The sequence below is a fragment of the Dendrobates tinctorius genome, unplaced genomic scaffold, assembly GCF_039654945.1.
Source record: "Dendrobates tinctorius isolate UK_male_01 unplaced genomic scaffold, ASM3965494v1 ptg000117l, whole genome shotgun sequence".
Taxonomy (NCBI): domain Eukaryota; kingdom Metazoa; phylum Chordata; class Amphibia; order Anura; family Dendrobatidae; genus Dendrobates; species Dendrobates tinctorius.
The window spans coordinates 247,671-266,463 of NW_027361785.1; the positions used below are offsets into that span (position 1 = coordinate 247,671).

General features: G+C 42.7%; 1 protein-coding gene across 5 annotated transcripts in view; it reads left to right on the top strand.

Moving 5' to 3' along the window:
* The window catches only part of LOC141101394 (interleukin-1 receptor type 1-like), a 226,197-nt gene that overhangs the window by 160,107 nt on the left and 47,297 nt on the right, over positions 1 to 18,793 (top strand). For all 5 annotated transcript variants that reach the window (XM_073590456.1, XM_073590453.1, XM_073590452.1 and 2 more), the window contains 3 exons: positions 4,670 to 4,748; positions 14,054 to 14,297; positions 16,106 to 16,289. In XM_073590456.1, the coding sequence (XP_073446557.1) occupies positions 4,679 to 4,748; positions 14,054 to 14,297; positions 16,106 to 16,289 (498 nt within the window). In that variant the 5' untranslated portion in view covers positions 4,670 to 4,678. The remainder of the gene's footprint in view (positions 1 to 4,669; positions 4,749 to 14,053; positions 14,298 to 16,105; positions 16,290 to 18,793) is intronic.

Here is an 18,793-nt window from a genome sequence, read left to right on the forward strand (position 1 = left end):
TTGTCTAAAACTGATCCTGCACCAGACCAACATTCTCCGGATAGGTTAGGATTCCATAACTCACATCTATTAAGCAATTATGGCATATTGTGTATGCCATAAATGCTTAAGATGGGAATTCTACTATTGATGCAGCATATAACTTAACTCTTACTGTGCTATACCATCCCCTTCGCTCTCTCTTATTATAATATGATCGCTCAGTAAGTTGCTACTCTATGTTGGATTGGATGAGTGGAGGAGAAGTGGTTACTAAGTGGAGAAAGACGCAGCTTTCTTTTGATAAGATATATTACAACATTTCTTATGTTTGCTTGTAACATTTCAAAGCATGTTGAAACCAGTGACAGTTTTAAACAATCAACTAATAAAAAATCTATTAACTATATGGCTTAAATAGCATTTTCCCTGCACGATGTAGATTGACTTCAGCTTTTAATGCCGTGCTAGACTTTAGGAAACTTTGTACCATAGACTAATATAATCCTGATTTCTTGCAGGCAGTTTAGAATTTCGTAGGAATTGGAATCCCCTTGCTAGCCTGGTAGTTTCACATTTTGTTATAAAGACTAAGGTGTTGCCCTCCATGTACAGTGTAGGCCATTTATCCTGATTTGGAAAGCAGCCAGCATAGACAACCTCAGCAAAACATTGATTTTAATCCCTCACGTTTTTGTGTTAGGCGTTACCCACAGTGAGTAGTCATTTTTTTATGCTGAATAATTTCACTGCTCATAAAAAACTTACAGTTAAAGCAAACTAGATGGGATTTATAGAAATCTCATGCCCACTTTCCTTTTTTTTTTAACACAGTACAATCCGCAATATCAAATATCACAACTTTCCAAGATGTAAAATAGATGCAGGTCATGTAGCGCCTACAGCACACCGTGGCAAATATTTTGGTCACGCTCTTATCCACACCCCTGCCTCACCCATTTTCAATTTCATTCTACCCTGGCCACATAATGAATGTTAGAAAGTCCCGAATAAATTTTGTAAAAACAAATACCGTAAAAATAAAACTCAAAAAACCATGGCAAATTGTATTTCCACTACTTCATCCAGTGTCCGGTAAAATGAATTACGGTATGTCATTCAAAAATACAACTCTTTTTGCAAAAAGACAAGTTCATACTGCTATGTCAATGGAAAAATAAAAAAGTTATGAGTATGGAAAAATGCAAACCATAAAAACAAAAATTGGATGTGGAAGTGACGGGTTAAAGGGATTGTCCATGCTTGGAACAAAAGTGTGTAGGCACTCTGTGACAAGAGAGAGCGAAAATTCACTAGTTAAAAAGTTAATATGCGTTTGCAGTTTTTAAACTCATTAAAATGTGTTTTTAACACATGAGTGATTCAATAAAGTTTTGTCAAAGCCAAATACCAGGAAGTATAAAAAAGTGTATAGCGCCCCCAGAGTCGGATTTTCTCCGGGGTGTCGGCTGCCGGGGGTAGCCGAGATCCCAGAGAACATGATTCGGGTCAGTTTATACTGACCCTGTTTTTGCGATCGCCGTTATTAACCGTATAACGGCGACCGCAAAAAAAAAAGGTCTGATGTGTCATTTAATTTCTCTCTCCTCTGATGTGATCGCACATCAGAGGAGAGAGAAATAGGGTCCCCAATCCCCCCTCCGGTACCTCCCTGTGGTCTTCGGCCCGCGTGAGTCCCCTCCATGGGCGCCGCCATCTACTCCCGGTTAGAAAATGGCGGGCGCATGCTCAGTGCGCCCGCCGAGATCTGCCGGCCAGCAGATTTCATTCATTCATTGAACGTACATTTTGATCACTGTGGTAAACCCTATCACAGTGATCAAAATGAAAAAAATAGTAAATAACCCCCCCACTTTATCACCCCCTTAGTTAGGGAAATATAATGAAATAAAGGAAATATATTTATTTTCAATTTTCCATTAGGGTTAGGGTTGGAATTAGGGTTAGGCTTGGAATTAGGGTTAGGATTAGGGTGAGGGTTGGGATTAGGTTTAGGATTAGGGTTAAGGATTACGTTAGGGTTGGGATTAGGGTTAGGGGTGTGTTGAGGTTAGGGTTGGAGCTAGAATTGAGGGGTTGCCACTATTTAGGCACATGAGGGAGTCTCCAAACCCGACATGGCGCCACCATTGAGTCCAGCCAATTTTGCATTCAAAAAGTCAAATGGTGGTCCCTCGCTTCCGAGCCCAGACGTGTGCCCAAACAGTGGCTTATCCCAACAAATGGGGCATCAGCGTGCTCAGGACAAATTGCACCCCAACTTTGGGGGTCTAATTTCTCCTGTTACCCTTGGGAAAATTAAAAAAATTGGGGGCTCTGCGGTATAAACTTCTGTGAAGCACTTGAGGGTTCAAAGTGCTGACCACACATCTAGATAAGCTCCTTGGGGGGGTCTAGTTTAAAAAATGGTGTCACTTGTGGAGGGTTTCTACTGTTTATGCACATCAGGGGCTCTGCAAATGCAACATGACACCCGCAGAACATTCCATCAAAGTCTACATTCCAAAATGGCGCTCCTTCCCTTCTGAGTTCTCTTATGTGCCCAAACAGTGGCTCCCCCCACATATGGGGTATCAGCGTACTCAGGACAAATTGCACAACTGCTTTTGCGGTCCAATTTCTCCTGTTAACCTTGGTAAAATAAAAAATAGCGGGCTAAAAAAATCATTTTTGAGGAAAATAAATGATTTTTTATTTTCACAGCTCTGCGTTATAAATTTCGGTGAAGCACTTGGGGGTTCAAAGTGCTCACCACACATCTAGATAAGCTCCTTGGGGGGTCTAGTTTCCAAAATGATGTCACTTGTGGGTTTTTTTCACTGTTTAGGCACATCAGGGGCTCTCCAAATGCGACATGGCATCCAATCTTAATTCAAGCCAATTCTGCATTGAAAAAGTCAAACGGCGCTCCTTCCCTTCTGATCACTGCCATGTGCCCAAACAGTGGTTTACCCCCACATTTGGGGTATGGGCATACTCAGGACAAATTGCGCAACAACTTTGGGGGTCTAATTTCTCCTATTACCCTTGTAAAAGTAAAAATTTGGGGAGAAAAGATAATTTTTGTAGAAAAAATATGATTTATAATTTTCACGGCTCTACGTTATAAACTTCTGTGAAGCACTTGGAGGTTCAAAGCACTCACCACACATCTAGATAAGTTCCTTTAGTGGTCTAGTTTCCAAAATGGTGTCACTTGTGGGGGGTTTCCACTGTTTAGGCACATCAGGGGCTCTACAAACGTGACATGGCATCCGATCTCAATTCCAGCCAATTCTGCATTGAAAAAGTCAAACGGTGCTCCTTCCGCTCTAAGCCCTGCCGTGCGCCCAAACAGTGGTTTACCCCCATGTACGGGGTATCGTCATACTCACAAATGGGGTATCGGTGTATTGAGGAGAAATTGCACAACAAATTTTGTGGTTCATTCTCTCTTTTTACACTTGTGAAAATAAAAAAAAATGGTTCTGAAGTAAAATGTTTGTAAAAAAAAGTTAAATGTTAATTTTTTTCCTTCCACATTGCTTCAGTTCCTGTGAAGCACGTAAAGGGTTAATAAACTACTTGATTATGGTCTTGAGCACCTCGAGGGGTGCAGTTTTTAGAATTGTGTCACTTTTGGGTATTTTCTGTCATATTGACCTCTCAAAGTGACTTCAAATGTGAGGTGGTCCCTTAAAAAATGGTTTTGTAAATTTTGTTGTAAAAATGAGAAATCACTGGTCAATTTTAAACCCTTATAACTTCCTAGCAAAAAAAAAAATGTGGTTCTAAAATTGTGCTGATGTAAGCAGACATGTGGGAAATGTTATTTATTAAGTATTTTTTGTGACACATCTCTCCGATTTAAGGGCATAAAAATTAAAATTTTGAAAATTGCAAAAGTTTCTAAATTTTCATCATATTTCTGTTTTTTTTCATAAATAAAAGCAAGTTATATCGAAGAAATTTTACCACTAACATGAAGTAAAATATGTCACGAAAAAACATTTTCAGAATCAGCGGGATCCGTTAAAGCATTCCAGAGTTATAAGCACATAAAGTGACAGTGGTCAGAATTGTAAAAATTGGTCTGGTCATTAAGCTGCAAATTGGCTCCGTCACTAAGGGGTTAAAACATGACTTTCTTAAAAGAGATAAAATACATGTAAACAAAATGAACTAAAAAAAAAAACACAATGAAACAACACAAGTACCCTAATTTAGTTATAATGGCCAGAGAAAATCTGCAACATCAAAAAGTCACCAAATACTCATCATGGGAACGTGGCCTTACTATGCAGCGTTTTTGCACTTTCTATCAACGAGATGGAACTAAAAATAAGGTAGTTATTTATTTTCTTCCCTGTGGTTTCTAAAGCACTGATTATTGAGCTACACAAAGTAAAACAGGAAGGCAAAGATCCTGGAGACGACTTTTTTGTCTGTAGACATTGAATTGTATGTATAAACACCACATTGAAAAACTTGTATTGGCCACTGTACAAAGCAATTAATTTTCTGGCAAAAAGAACAGGAACTCAGCTCATACATTTTCAGTTTATGGGATAATGTTTTCTAAAGTTGGAACAGTATTTTAAAGAAAAAGTGCTACAGATGTAATTTCTTGTACTTTACCGCCGGTATATTAAACTATTATTTCTACTGTATTTTTTTTTCCTTTGTACAGGTCCATAAAATGTCAGGATACCTGCTCGGGTTCACACTTTGCATTGTGACTTTGATACGTCTGCCTTTTGGTAAAGCTGGTAAGTAAAATGTAACACAGAATAAAAGTCTGAATGGGTTTTGTTTTCCGACCAGCAGAGGTAATAGGGCTGGGTTTCAAAGATTCAAGTTTATACTTTTCAAAGAAATGTGTATTTTATAAAAAAATAAGAGTCATCTCAAAAGTTCACACTTTGGAGAAATAAGTCATCCATCCATTATAAAAGTTAGATGTGAAGAGAGAGAGAAAGTAGCAGTCAGTGCCTGGGAATACTTGCAGAATTTTCAGAATCAATTTGCATCATAACTGAAACCGTAAACAATGCAGATACAAAGTACAGGGCAACTCTGTAGACTATACAGTAGAAATAATATATTTGTAGCTGTTACAAATATAATGGACCTAATCTGAAGCACTTTAATGCTTTAGGTAAGAAACTAGTATTAGAAGGAATTATTGTTATTATTTGTTATTATAGAACCATTTATTACAAGTCACGACTGGTACAGGAGGAGAGAAGACCCTGCCCGCTTGGGCTCACAATTTACAAGGGACTGGTGAGGATACAGTAGGTGAGGGTAGAGCTGGTTGTGTAGCGATTTGGTGGTTACTGCAGGTTGTAGGCTTGTCGGAAGAGGTAGGTCTTCAGGTTCCTTTTGAAGGTTTCCACAGTAGGTGAGAGTCTGATATTTTGGGGTAGAGAGTTCCAGAGTACGGAGGATGCGCTGGAGAAATCTTGTATGCGACGGTGGGAAGAGGAGATAAGAGGGGAGTATAAAAGGATATCTTGTGAGGATCGGAGGTTGCGTGCTGGTAAGACGAGGTCACAGATGTATGGAGGACACTGGTTGTGGATGATTTTGTATACCATGGTTAGAATTTTCACTGATTCACACTATAGGAAAGGAGAAAAGCGCCAAAAGGGTCTTATCCGATAAACATGGTACGAAAGGTATTAAATTTCTACTCACCTGATATAGGAGAGGTATAGCGCATGAAACTATCAGTCAGCTGCCGCACATCCACAGGTCATACCAGTGACCGCCGAAACATATAGTTAAATGGAACTTTTTTTTGGACTTAGTGCGCTGCTTGACATGACACACAATTACTCATGCATTAACAGATCGATATTTTATTCATATTCCCAACGTGTTTCGAAGGACTTTTTTCCAAAAACATGTGACTATTGGCGCCAGTTTTTTTCAAATGTCAAGTGTATTTAACTTGCAAGCAACACTTTTTTTCTCTTGTATATCATCCCCTGAGGAAGAAGTGATTTGTACTTCGAAACGCGTTGGAAATATGAATAAAATATCGATCTGTTAATGCACGAGTAATTGTGTGTCATGTCAAGCAGCGCACTAAGTCCAAAAAAAAGTTCCATTTAACTATATGGTTAGAATTTTGAACAAGACAATGGGGAGCCAGTGCAGGGATTGGCAGAGAGCAGAGGCTAGGGAATAGCGTGGGGATAGGTGTATTAGTCGGGCAGCAGAATTTAAGATGGATTTGAGGGGTGTGAGAGTGTTAGAAGGGAGGCCACAGAGCAGGAATGTGCCCAACACACATACAGAGAATTGTTACAAAATGCCACTTGCGCCATGATAAATTTTTCTCTAACTCTTTCATTCATGATCACTTCAACACTATTGACAAATCTCCCCCGTGTGTCAATCTTCACATTTCAAATGTGTATTATAATTTTTATAATTTTATAACATACAGTATCATATCATTAAAAATTCCTCACTGGCCTCTCAAAACTTTGCCTAAAGATCTGTCCTTTCTTAAAGGGAACATGTTACCTTGAGAAATCCTACTTACATAGCTATAGGGTTAATCTGCAGGTTTATTAGTGTTATAACCCTCTAACCCTCTGATTGTTCCTCTCCTGGTTTTGGCTTACAAATACTGAGGTAAAATACTGACCAAATACTGAATGTGTGAATGTGGCTTACATGTGTTTTTGGACTTTCATAGATTTTTTATTTATTTTTACTTTTGTCAGATTCAAGTTATTTCTGTGACCATTGTGGGTTTTTCTGTCATTAAACGAGGGGTACCAATAATTTTGACCACGTGTGTACATCAGCTTTTTACCTATTTTGTTACATTACAATCTGTGTGTAAATATTTTTCTAATCCCATTTGTGTGATGCATCAGAACTAAAAGTTCTACGTTAGTGAAGTGAGAAAAATATAGACAGAAATTAAAGTTATGGGATCAAATAACTAAAAATTGGGAAGTACATATGTATTCACCTCTTTTGTGATGAAGCGCCTACAAATTTTTGGTGTAAGCAATTACCTTCATATGACACCAACCAAACACCATGAAGACGTAGGAGATCTGCAAACAAATTTGGGAGAAAGTTGTTGAGAAGTTGGGGTTGGGTTATAAAAAATATCTCAATCTCTGGTGATCCCTCGGAGCACCATCAAATCCATTATCATCAAATGGAAAGACCACCAAAAATCTCCGCCTGGGCAAGGAAGGTATTAATCAGAGAGGCAGCACAGACATCAAAGCTAACCCTGAAGGAGAGGTAGAGTTCCCAAGCAGAGACTGGAGTATCTGTCCATATGACCACAATAAGCCATACACTCCACAGGGGTGGCTTTCATGCAATAGTGAGCAGAGAAAAGCCATTACTTACACACAAAAATGGTAAGGCATGTTTTGAGTCTGCCAAAAGACATGTGGGAGACTTCCCAAATGTATGAAGTAAGGTGCTATCGTCAGATGAGACCAAAGTTGAACTTTTTTGCCACCAAGATAAACACTATGTCTGGAACTAAATCAGCACAGCTCATCACCCCAAGAACATTATTCCCACAGTGAAACATGGTGGTGTCAGCATCATGCTGTGTGGATGTTTTTCAGCAGCAGGACAGGGAAAATGTTTTGAGTCGAGGGGAAGATGGATGTTTCAAAATACAGGGATATTCTTGAGCAAAGTGATTTGAGACTGGGACGGATGTTCACCTTCCAACAAGACAATGACCCAGAGCATATTACTAAAGCAACATTCAAGTGGATTAAAGTGAAATGTGTAAATGTTTTGAAGTCGCCTAGTGAAGGCTCAGACCTTAATCAAATTGAGAATCTGTGTTCAGCAGAGGCGTATCTAGGGGTTCGGTTCAGAGGGGGGGGCAAAACTTTTGAGTGGGCCTCTAACCATGTAACCCTGATTACAAATCTGGTGGATCATCCTAAAAGTGGATGTAGGAGAACCACAGCAGATGACAGAGATGTTGCTAAAAAAAAAAAAATCTCTATACAATGACCAATACTGATATTACCACCATGTAGTGACCATAGAATGGTAGATATCATTCCTGCAGAACATATAAGAGATCACAGTACAGTAATTGATGGTGACTTACAGATGACGTTCTTTCTGGTGGAGTCATTCAGTTTTACAGTCTTTTCCATCTGGCCAAGACCAACATGGCAGCTTCTTCCAGCCTGGACTCGGCTGCAAAAATTACAACAAAGACACATATAATTTCTCACATTTCAGGCATCGTCTCCATCTATCCGCAACCTGCACAAATTCCTTATTGTCACGATCCATTTTTGTATCTGTCAAATTCTGGATTCTCTTTTATAAACTTTTTCCCTTTCAGGCCATCAGGGGTTTATGTCAGTTTTTGCCCCCGGTGGCCGCTGGTATTACTACAACTGTAGTTGGTCAGCTGCTGGGTTCCCCCCCCCCCGGTGGCCGCTGGTGTTACTACATGTTTAGTTAGTCAGCAGGTGGTGACTACACCCACTTAACTTTATAAGGCCACCTGGTGCTACAGATCATGTTGGTAATACTGGTCATTTGCTAACCAACCTTGGTGAAGAATGGACCTACGTGGTGCAGAGGGGGTTCAGCTTATCTGGAGCAGTGGTGATGCTGACCGGGTGCCTTACTCTGTTGCTGGGAGCATTGGCAGCAGATAAAGCTAAGTTTTGTTTTTTTGTTGCTTTAACCCCGTGGTGTCTGTTTTATATTTCCTTTCGTGTTAATGTTTTTATATTTCCTTTCGTGTTATTGATGCAGTTCACTTTATTCCCTGTCTCACCTCCTGGGGAGGAGGTTGGGGGTTTATCTCAGGGCTAAACAGGAGATAGGGACAGGTCAGGGACTTGGGCCTCACTACCATCTGTACAATATAATGCACCGCATGGGCCATACAGTATAATGCAATCCATGGCCCATACAGTATAATGTACCCCATGGCCCATGCAGTATAATGCACCCCATGGCCCATACAGTATATTGCAACCCATGACCCATACAGTATTGCGCACCCCATGGCACATACAGTATAATGCATCCCATGGTTCATACAGTATAATTCACCTCATGACCCATACAGTATAATGCACCCCATGTCCCATATAGTATAATGCACCCCATAGTCCATACAGTATAATGCACCCCATGGCTCATACAGTATAATTCACCTCATGACCCATACAGTATAATGCACCCCATGTCCCATATAGTATAATGCACCCCATAGTCCATACAGTATAATGCACCCCATGGCCCATACAGTATAATTCACCTCATGACCCATACAGTATAATGCACCCCATGTCCCATATAGTATAATGCACCCCATAGTCCATACAGTATAATGCACCCCATGACCCATACAGTATAATGCACTCCATGGCCCATACAGTATATTGCACCCCATAGCCCATACAGTATAATGCACCTCATGGCCCAAATTGGAAGTTTAAAGTACGTATACAAAATTAGATTTGTCACCAGAACCAGCATTACTGTATATATTGTGGTAGTTCACGAACATCCTCTTCACCTCATTGGCTATTACCTCCCGACGTGCTTCTGGAATTCAATAGGACCTGAGGTTCACCCTTACATGTGGCTCTGTAAATCATGCTCAGTCACCTGCGTACACCATGGAAACTCGGAGAACAGGTCACGGTTCTGCTGCAACAGTTCTCAACACTGTTGTCTCTGGGCCAGTGTGAGAGTCTCTGCAGCAGTGACATCGTCCACTATGGCTTGGCGACTGGCTCCTAGGCAAGGGGTTTCCAGCGGTTCTCGTTCTCGCTATGGCTTGAGCAAGTTCATGTGGTATATTTAGTATGGCTTCCTTCGGCCTGGCTGGTGTAACTTGTAATTCAGTTCGCTCACCTTCTCCACTACCTCGTATGGGCCTTGCCGCTTGATTAGGAACTTGCTCTCTACCGTGGGGATAAGCACTAGCACACGGTCCCTGGGCTGGAACTGCCTCACTCTCGCTGACTGGTTGTACACCCCTGCCTGTGCTTCCTGCACCTGCAGAAGATGCTCCTTCACGATTGGCATCACTTTCCTCTCCTCTCCTGTAGCTGTGCAACATGCTCTATGACGCTTCAGCATGGCGTGACCTCAGCTTCCCATTTTCCCTTGGCAATGTCCAGGAGCCCTCTCAGATGTCGACCATACAGGAGTTCGAACGGTGAGAAGCCAGTAGAGGTTTGTGGAACTTCTCTGAGAAGAGGAGGAGCAGAAGCAGATAATCCCAATCTCGGCAGTCCTTCTTAATGACCTTCTTGAGCCTTCTCAATGACCTTCTTGAGCATCGCCTTCAAGGTCTTATTAAAGCGCTCTACTAGACCGTCAGTCTGCGGATGTTAGACTGAGGTTCACAGCTGGGCAATCTGAAGGACCTTACACAATTCCCTCATCACCTTTCTCATGAACGGGATTCCTTAGTCAGTCAAGATCTCCTTTGGTAGACTTGTCTGTCCAAAAATATGTCCAAGTTCCCTGGCGATACTCTTGGCTGAGGTGTTTCTGAGGGACACTGCTTCCGGGTACCGGGTCGCATAGTCTATGACCACTAAGATGTATTGGTGCCCTCGTGTAGATTTAACTAGAGGCCCCACTAGATCCATGGCAATCCTTTCAAATGGGACCTCTATCACCAGCAGTGGAAATAGGGGACTTCGGAAGTGAATACAGGGAGTGGTTATCTGGCAGGTGGGGCCGGATCTACAATAGTTTATGATCTCCCGGTATCACCCCGGCCAATAAAACCTCGGCATTATTCATTCCTGTGTCTTCTCAACCCCCAGATCTCCCCCCAGTTCATGTGAATGGGTCATGTCTAACACCCTCCGCCAGTAGGGACCTGGAACCAAAAGCTGCTCCACTGTCTCCCCTCCCCTCAGTGTGGTTACCCGATATAGGAACTCGCCATTCATGGTGAAATGTGGGAACCTGGTGTCAGCCCCCAGTTCTTGAGCAACCCCATCATCCCGCATTTGAGTAGAGCCAAAATTTTACCCAGAAGCCCCCAGATAAGAAACCTCAGCTTCACTGACCTCCGCCTCATCCTCGTCACCCAACATGACACATAAGGGGAACTCCTGCACCTCTGTAACGGGGATTGAGCAGGGTTGGGTTGGCTTCTGTCTGAGTCACTTATCATCGCAGCCTTTCCCCACTAGTCCCAAAACAGGCTGTAGTCCCGGATGATTATCACGGGGTGCAGCAAGTCTTTCACAACCCCGACCTCATGGGACAATTGTTTCCCGGGAATTAGCTGGTGGGGGAGTGTAGACCTTATCAGGGTCACCAAACTCCCCGAGTCCAATAGTCCTGATACCAGTGCCCCATTTATGGTCACAGGACATGACTGAGACCCATCCCTGGGCTGATGGTCCACACTGCAAGCAGGGTAAATGAAGTATGAGCAGCGCCGGCCTAGACTGCAGTCCATCTGCTCAGAAGACAAAGGATAACGGGCAGCGACGTGTCCAGGAACGTGACACCGCCAATAGATTAAGGCCTTACCAGCAGTCTTTTGCACTCCTTGGACCTCGGATCTCCCCCCAGTCGTGGCTCTATTACCCCTCTTTTGGGACTCAGGCTCCCGCTGGGTACTCCAGTATAGAGATGCACCACCACCTGGCCTCTTAAGGGACCTCTCGACCACCTGGTATCTTTCTACTAGGCCGACCAGGTCATCCGCATTCTGAGGATCCCCCTGGGCCACCCATGTCTGTACCGACCTAGGAAGGGAATGGATAAACCTGTCCATTACAACCCGCTCCACCATCTGGGCTGGGGAGCAGGACTCTCTCTGCAACCATTTCTGCACCAGGTGGAGTAAGTCGAACATTTGGGAGCGAGGTGGCTTATCACCGCAATACACCCAGTGATGAACCCTTTGGGCTCAGACAGACATAGTCACCCCTGAGCGTGCCAGTATCTCAGTTTTCAGTTTGACATATTCCCGGGCATCTTGTAAGGCCAGGTCATAATAAGCCTTCTGGGGCTCGCCGATTAGATAAGGGGATAGCACCTCCGCCCACTGGTCTGGAGGCAGTCTCTCTTGCTCCGCCACCCGCTCAAAAACAGTCAGAAATGCCTCTACATCATCACCTTGGGTCATTTACTGCATCGCTCATCTTACTGCCTTCCGGACGTGTGTGTCATCACCTGGACTTCTGGGCTGGGCTTCCAGTCTTCCCTGAATTGCCTCGGCAAGCAACTCAATCTGCTGCTGCTGTCTGAACTGGTCCTGATGCTGCTGCAGTTGCTGGATGAGCAACTTGTCTCCTGATGGGTCAGCTGTTGTTGCTGCTGAGTGCTCACCAGATGCTTGAGGAGGTCCTCCATTTTGCCTGATGCCGTCCGCTGGCTTGTGGCCTCCTTTACCCAGGACATGCGGTTTTGATCACGACTGCTACTGGCGTTTCCTTAACGATGCCCGCATTCTCCACCACTTGTGGTAGTTCACTCACGTGGCGGCACACAGAGGTTGAAAAATGGAAACACCGTCTCTTTAAATCCTTGTTGGTTTATTGTAAGGCAGCATAAACCAACTCGTGGGGACACAAACATCAGCCTTTATGGCTAAAACATTAACAAAACAACAAAAGAAAACATAATGCTGCAACAAAGTCCATATGTTGCGCGTGGCACCCCGCTCTGGAGCAGCACAGGTTCAGTCTGTGCCCGACGAGCCACAAAGCCTCTGGAGACTCCTCTCTCCAGGCTAGCTGAACCCAGACTGCCTGTAGAGATTGGTTATTTAAACCCAAGCCTGTGACATCCCCATCATGTGATTGATCACATGACCATGACCTCACGCAGGTCCTGGCAGGTCTCCTGCCAGGGGAGATAAAGTGGACCTTCTCCCACCCGCTCTCTGAAGGTCCACATAAAACCAGCTCTTCTTATGCAACTTAACCCTCACAACATGTAGTGTGCTGGAGAAAAATGTTCTAGTTTCATATCCCTGACGTTGTTAAGCAAATTGACACTTATCTCCCCTCTATCATCTTACCAGTGACTCTGGCCGAAACAGCCATCGTTAGCACCTGCACCCTCCTTTATTCACTCTCCCGGTGAAGATCTTTTAAAATTTTCCAATAAAGCATGGAACTTTTAAAGATTAGGGAGTGCTACCCGCCTTTTCTTCTTAAAACTGGATCTACGATGCTGCTGTTTTATGGGTAAGCACCTGAAGTCTTGAGGTATTTGCCTGCGATATCTTATAACACCATGTGCACAGACTGTTAGCGGTATCGGCGGTGCTGTCCTCTTTCTCAGTTTGGTATTATGGACATAAACTATCCTATACTTTGCTCCTGAGTTCAAATATGTCTATATACTATGCCCCTAGTTTAAAAATGAGCTACATTGTGCCTCTGAATAAAATTCCTCCACAGTGTGACCCTGAATAATCCTCACACTGTGGCTCAGAATACAGAATTTGCTGCATATTGTGCTCCTAAATACAGATGTACCTTTAATGGTGCCCTTCTAGATTTTAAATAAACCTGTTGTCCAAAGTGTACCCAACTCTCCGTTAAGGAATACGCAAATATTAATGTTTGAATGTAGTTACTCATTTGTTGTGTAATGGCGCCCCCATATCAGGGCAAAGCAGCAAGTGCGTATAAAGGCTTTATTTGCACCCGTAGTGCAGCTACTATAATCAATTTTATCCATATGTTTAGGTCAGAATGGCTGAAAATATTCCGCAAATTTGGGCCCACTTCCCAATCCAGGAAGAGCAACAATTGGTACACTACTATGTTGTTCCAGTGTTGTATGCGCCATATTCTACATCTTGATGCCCATTGAAATTTAAATTATTATATATTTTATAGCCTTCCCAGCTTTGTTTTCTGAGACTCGTGGGCACAGAGTAACTGAGCTTGTTCTTCTTGTTATTAATGCTATACTTCTGAATATCAGGTACTTTTGTGATTTCAAATTTATGCAAAAGTTGTTTAAAATCAAAGCTTTACATTTCCTAAAGCCAGACTTTTCATGTTTTTAATGATAATCTCCTGCTTGATTTATTTTGCAGAGTCCTGTATTGATTATGGAGTGGAGTTTGAAACTGAATATGCTAGTGTCGGTGAGCCTTTGTTTGCTGCCTGCCCACTGTACTTCTTATTTGAAGAAAATGATTTTAATGTAACCTGGATAAGAAATGACTCGCTAACAGAAATCACGTCAGACAGACAAGCAAGAGTTCACCAAGATGAAAATTACCTAAAGTTTATCCCTGTGGATCTACAGGATAATGGCTTCTACCAATGTATTTTCAGGTGAGAGAGTGTTCACAAGTGATAAAGGCTAAACGCTTGCCTATTCAAAACTTGAGATATTGGTGGAGATTTACATTCTATGATATATGCAGAAATATCAATGGCTTGTTACACACAAACCATAAAGTGCTGAAAACAAACGTTTAGATGGTAAGGCTAATACAGAATATCATGAGTCAGGCAGCCCTCGCCGCAACCCTGCTAGCAAGTATATTAGCATTAGCTAACTAATATTAATATGGAGAGTTTTCTTTTAATGCTTTTGTATTCTCCCCACAGAGCTGTGTGTGATTGCAATAGTACAGCAGAATTAAGCTTTGTCTCATTACAAACACATCTGCAGTTGCAGCTCTCCCCTCATAATGCTATGAGCTGAGCTGCACTGCTCCTCCACCCTCACTGGCTGCCTGTGAGATGGAGCTGAAGAAGTGTTAGTTGCAATCAGCCAGGCACAGCTGTACCGATAGCGCTATGAGAGGAGAGTTACAGTACAACCGTAAATGTGTTTGTAATGAGACAAAATTCAGCACTACCGTACTTTGTTACTAATAATCACACTCAGATTTGCAGTGATATTGGGAGAGCAGACTGTCGGTCATTAGGTGTCTCACACTGAAATCTCCCCCTTTCATTTAAAATAAGCTTTGGAAGCAGATTCTCTGGGAGATCTATGTCTGGCCCAGTGATCTTAACAGCTCTTTTACACATTAATAATAGTAACATAGTAACATAGTTAGCAAGGCCGAAAAAAGACATTAGTCCATCCAGTTCAGCCTATAAAATTCTGTCAGAATAAATCCCCAGATCTATGTCCTTCTAAAGAACCTAACAATAACTGTAAGATACAATATTGTTACGCTCCAGGAAGACATCCAGGCCTCTCTTGAACCCTTCGACTGAGTTCGCCATCACCACCTCCTCAGGCAGGGAATTCCAGATTCTCACTGCCCTAACAGTAAAGAATCCTCTTCTATGTTGGTGGAAAAACCTTTTCTCCTCCAGATGCAGAGAATGCCCCCTTGTGACCGTCACCTTCCTTGGTATAAACAGATCCTCGGAGAGATATTTGTATTGTCCCCTTATATACTTATACATGGTTATTAGATCGCCCCTCAGTCGTCTTTTTTCTAAACTAAATAATCCTAATTTTGCTAATCTCTCTGGGTATTGTAGTTCCCCCATCCCCTTTATTAATTTTGTTGCCCTCCTTTGTACCCGCTCTAGTTCCATTATATCCTCCCTGAGCACCGGTGCCCAAAACTGTACACAGTACTCCATGTGCGGTCTAACCAGAGTTTTGTACAGAGGCAGTATAATGCTCTCATCATGTGTATCCAGACCTCTTTTAATGCACCCCATGATCCTGTTTGCCTCGGCAACCGCTGCCTGGCACTGGCTGCTCCAGGTACATTTATCATTAACTGGGATCCCCAAGTCTTTCTCCATGTCAGATAATAACGTAGACGTTTCTGGAATAAGACATCGTATGGCAGATATCCAGGTATCGTTTTACTCAACTTTCTGTGACCTACATGCCTGTATACATGGATTCAGAGGGTTGATGCTATTTACAGATTCCCTTTTAAACTAGAGCTGAGACAAGTTATTTGAATGGCACGATGTAACACTTTACTTACTCTGCAGAGGGAAAGTAGCAGAATGGATTGCTCAGCAACTTCCCCCACAAAGAGTTTCTTTGTAACTTACATTTATCATGATCACCTAAAATATTTTTAGGTTTAGTAGGGTTACATATCTGCTGCCTTCACTTTGTGCTGGTACTGGTATAATTCTCCTTTTGCATACAGGAACTCAACATACTGCATGAAGAAGATAAGGAGAATAGAAGTGTTTAAGAATGATGATGGTCTCTGCTATAAATATTCAGTCATGTTTCCACAAGATATAATCTTAGCACCATCACATACAATTGAATGTCCAAACCTAAACATCTATGTCAACTACGAGAACGTAAAAGTCAAATGGTTTAAGGTACTGTAATATTTTTAGTTTTATTCATATGCAAGGAATTCATCCCTAAACACAGGCAGCATGCACAAAAGTTTGGCTATGTCATTGCATATACGGGATGTTTTGCAGAGGAAACCTACTTGGAAAAGCTGGCCAGGTGCTATATGTTAACCCCTGCATTTTTGTTTTTTGCTCCCCTTCATCCCAGAGCCATAACTTTTTCATTTCTCCGTCACTATGGCCATATGAGGGCTTATTTTTTGCGGGACGAATTGTCCTTATTAACGGCACCATTGATTTTACCATATAATGTACAGGAAAAAAAATTCCACAATTGTTTTTTGGATTTTTTTTTACCCTGTTTACTAAATGTGAAAACTGACCTGCCATTATGATTCTCCAAGTCAGTACGAGTTTGCAGATACCAAAACATGAAAGGTTCTTTTTTGTGTAAGTGGTGAACCCCCCCCCCCCCCCCCCAAAGTATCTAAAAAAAAAAAAATATGGGCCATTTTCAGAACCCCGTAACATCTCCATTTTTCAAGAACTGCTGCTGGGTGAGGGTTTATTTTTTTGCGCGCAGAGCTAACACTTTTATTGATACCGTTTTAGGGTAGATAAGATGTTTTGATCGCCTGTTATTGCATTTTATTGCAATGTTGCAGCGACCAAAATACGTTATTCTGACGTTTTGATATTTTTTCTCGTTACGTCATTTACCAATCGGAATAATTCTTTTTATATTTTGATAGATTGGGCGTTTCAGAACTCAGGGATACCAAATTTGTGTATTTTTGATTTTTTTAATTGTTTTGATTTTAATGGGGCAGGTGATTTGAACTTTTTTTTTCGTTTTTTATTTGTAAAAACATTTTTTCTATTTACTTGCTTCAATGGTCTCCTTAGGATACTTGAAGCTGCATTCTTTCGCCCAACACGCATGCTGACACAGCTGCGACACATGCAGCTGCGGCGCCAATCAGCTGATCAGCCGGCGTGATCCAGGAAGCCGGGTTCCCTCTGCAGCTTATTCTGTAAGTGCTATAGCTTGCAGAATAAGAGGTAACCCGAACAAATTCGCTCAACTCCTGTAGTATGGGAGCAGGAGTTGCCCAAAACTGTGAAGTTGGATGAGTATATAAAGAATGGTCAGTGAACGAATATACTGTCAAAAGGATCATAGGAATGTTTACTAGACAGAGTCATTACAGTGAATGTGTTAGGGACGGCGGAACACACTAAATATTAAATAATAGAAAGTGCGTTCGCCGCCCGGGGTCCACCGTGCAGAAGGTGTTAACACTGCTGCTAGATAATGGCGAACACTAAATATGGCGGTATATCGCAAACGGGTTGAATGTCACCCGGTGTGCACTGGGCGTACTCTGTTAACTTCACAGAGACCGCTTATGGCATTAACATAAATACTAAGCCTGTTGGATTCACAGGTCTCAGAGAAGTGCATGCACGGTATATGGTCACAGGAGCTGGGCCCTAGGCAGAGGGTCAGAGTCCGTCTAGACATACCGTGCGTGTGGCGTCGCTACCGTGGACGCCAACAAGTGCTGCTAACTGCAGAGCAGTGACTGACACAGCTGCTATACGACAATGCCCGAGAGGGGGCGCACTGTTGGACGCTAGTTCTGTGGTGATATGAACTGTGGCCTGTAGCGTGCCACTGATGGGCGCTGACTATCACTAAGTCCCTATCCACATACGTAATATCAGAGGGAGGGGATCTTAATGAGTCATTCGCAGGTTCATGCATCCATCATCATTCACACAGATAGCAACTAGAGTCTATACTAGCGCATGGCCGAGTGGCCATGCAAACCTTTTATAGCCGTGACCTTCCGGAAGCTTCCAGATCCCTGAGATGGACCAATCAGATCACGAGAAGGACCTGGGCATGTGACTCCCGATCTCCAATGGGAGATCGTCTCGTGAGCATGCCCAGTAGAGCAGGGTTTCCCAACTCCAGTCCTCAAGGCACACCAACAGATCATGTTTTCAGGATTTCCTTTGTATTGCACAGGTGAAGCAATTATCACCTGAGCAATACTAAGGAAATCCTGAAAACATGATCTGTTGGTGTGCCTTGAGGACTGGAGTTGGGAAACCCTGCAGTAGAGTGACGGGAGGCCTCTGGAGTGGCTTGCTGCTGAGCAACCTGCGCTGCTGTTGCTGGCCCAGAGGTGGCAGCAATAGCCAGACCCACAGAGCTGGTCTGAGCAGGGCGTCTGGAACGCCAGGATTGCTTTGCTGGCTCCTGAGCAGTCGGTGGAGAATGGGAGACCGCCAAATGCAAGGCTCTGGATTCCAGCTGTGCAGTTGCAGGAACCCAATGCCTAACAGAATGATTCCATTGGAGGGGTTTTCCTGAATTGCATGTTTTTTTTACATTTAGATGGAAACCTGAGGTACATTTTTTGTATTTTGCTAATTCACAACCTGTAATTTCACTGTTTTTTCAGTTTGAATCAATTAATGTAAAGAACATGCCCACAACTGTGAATATTTGGTAT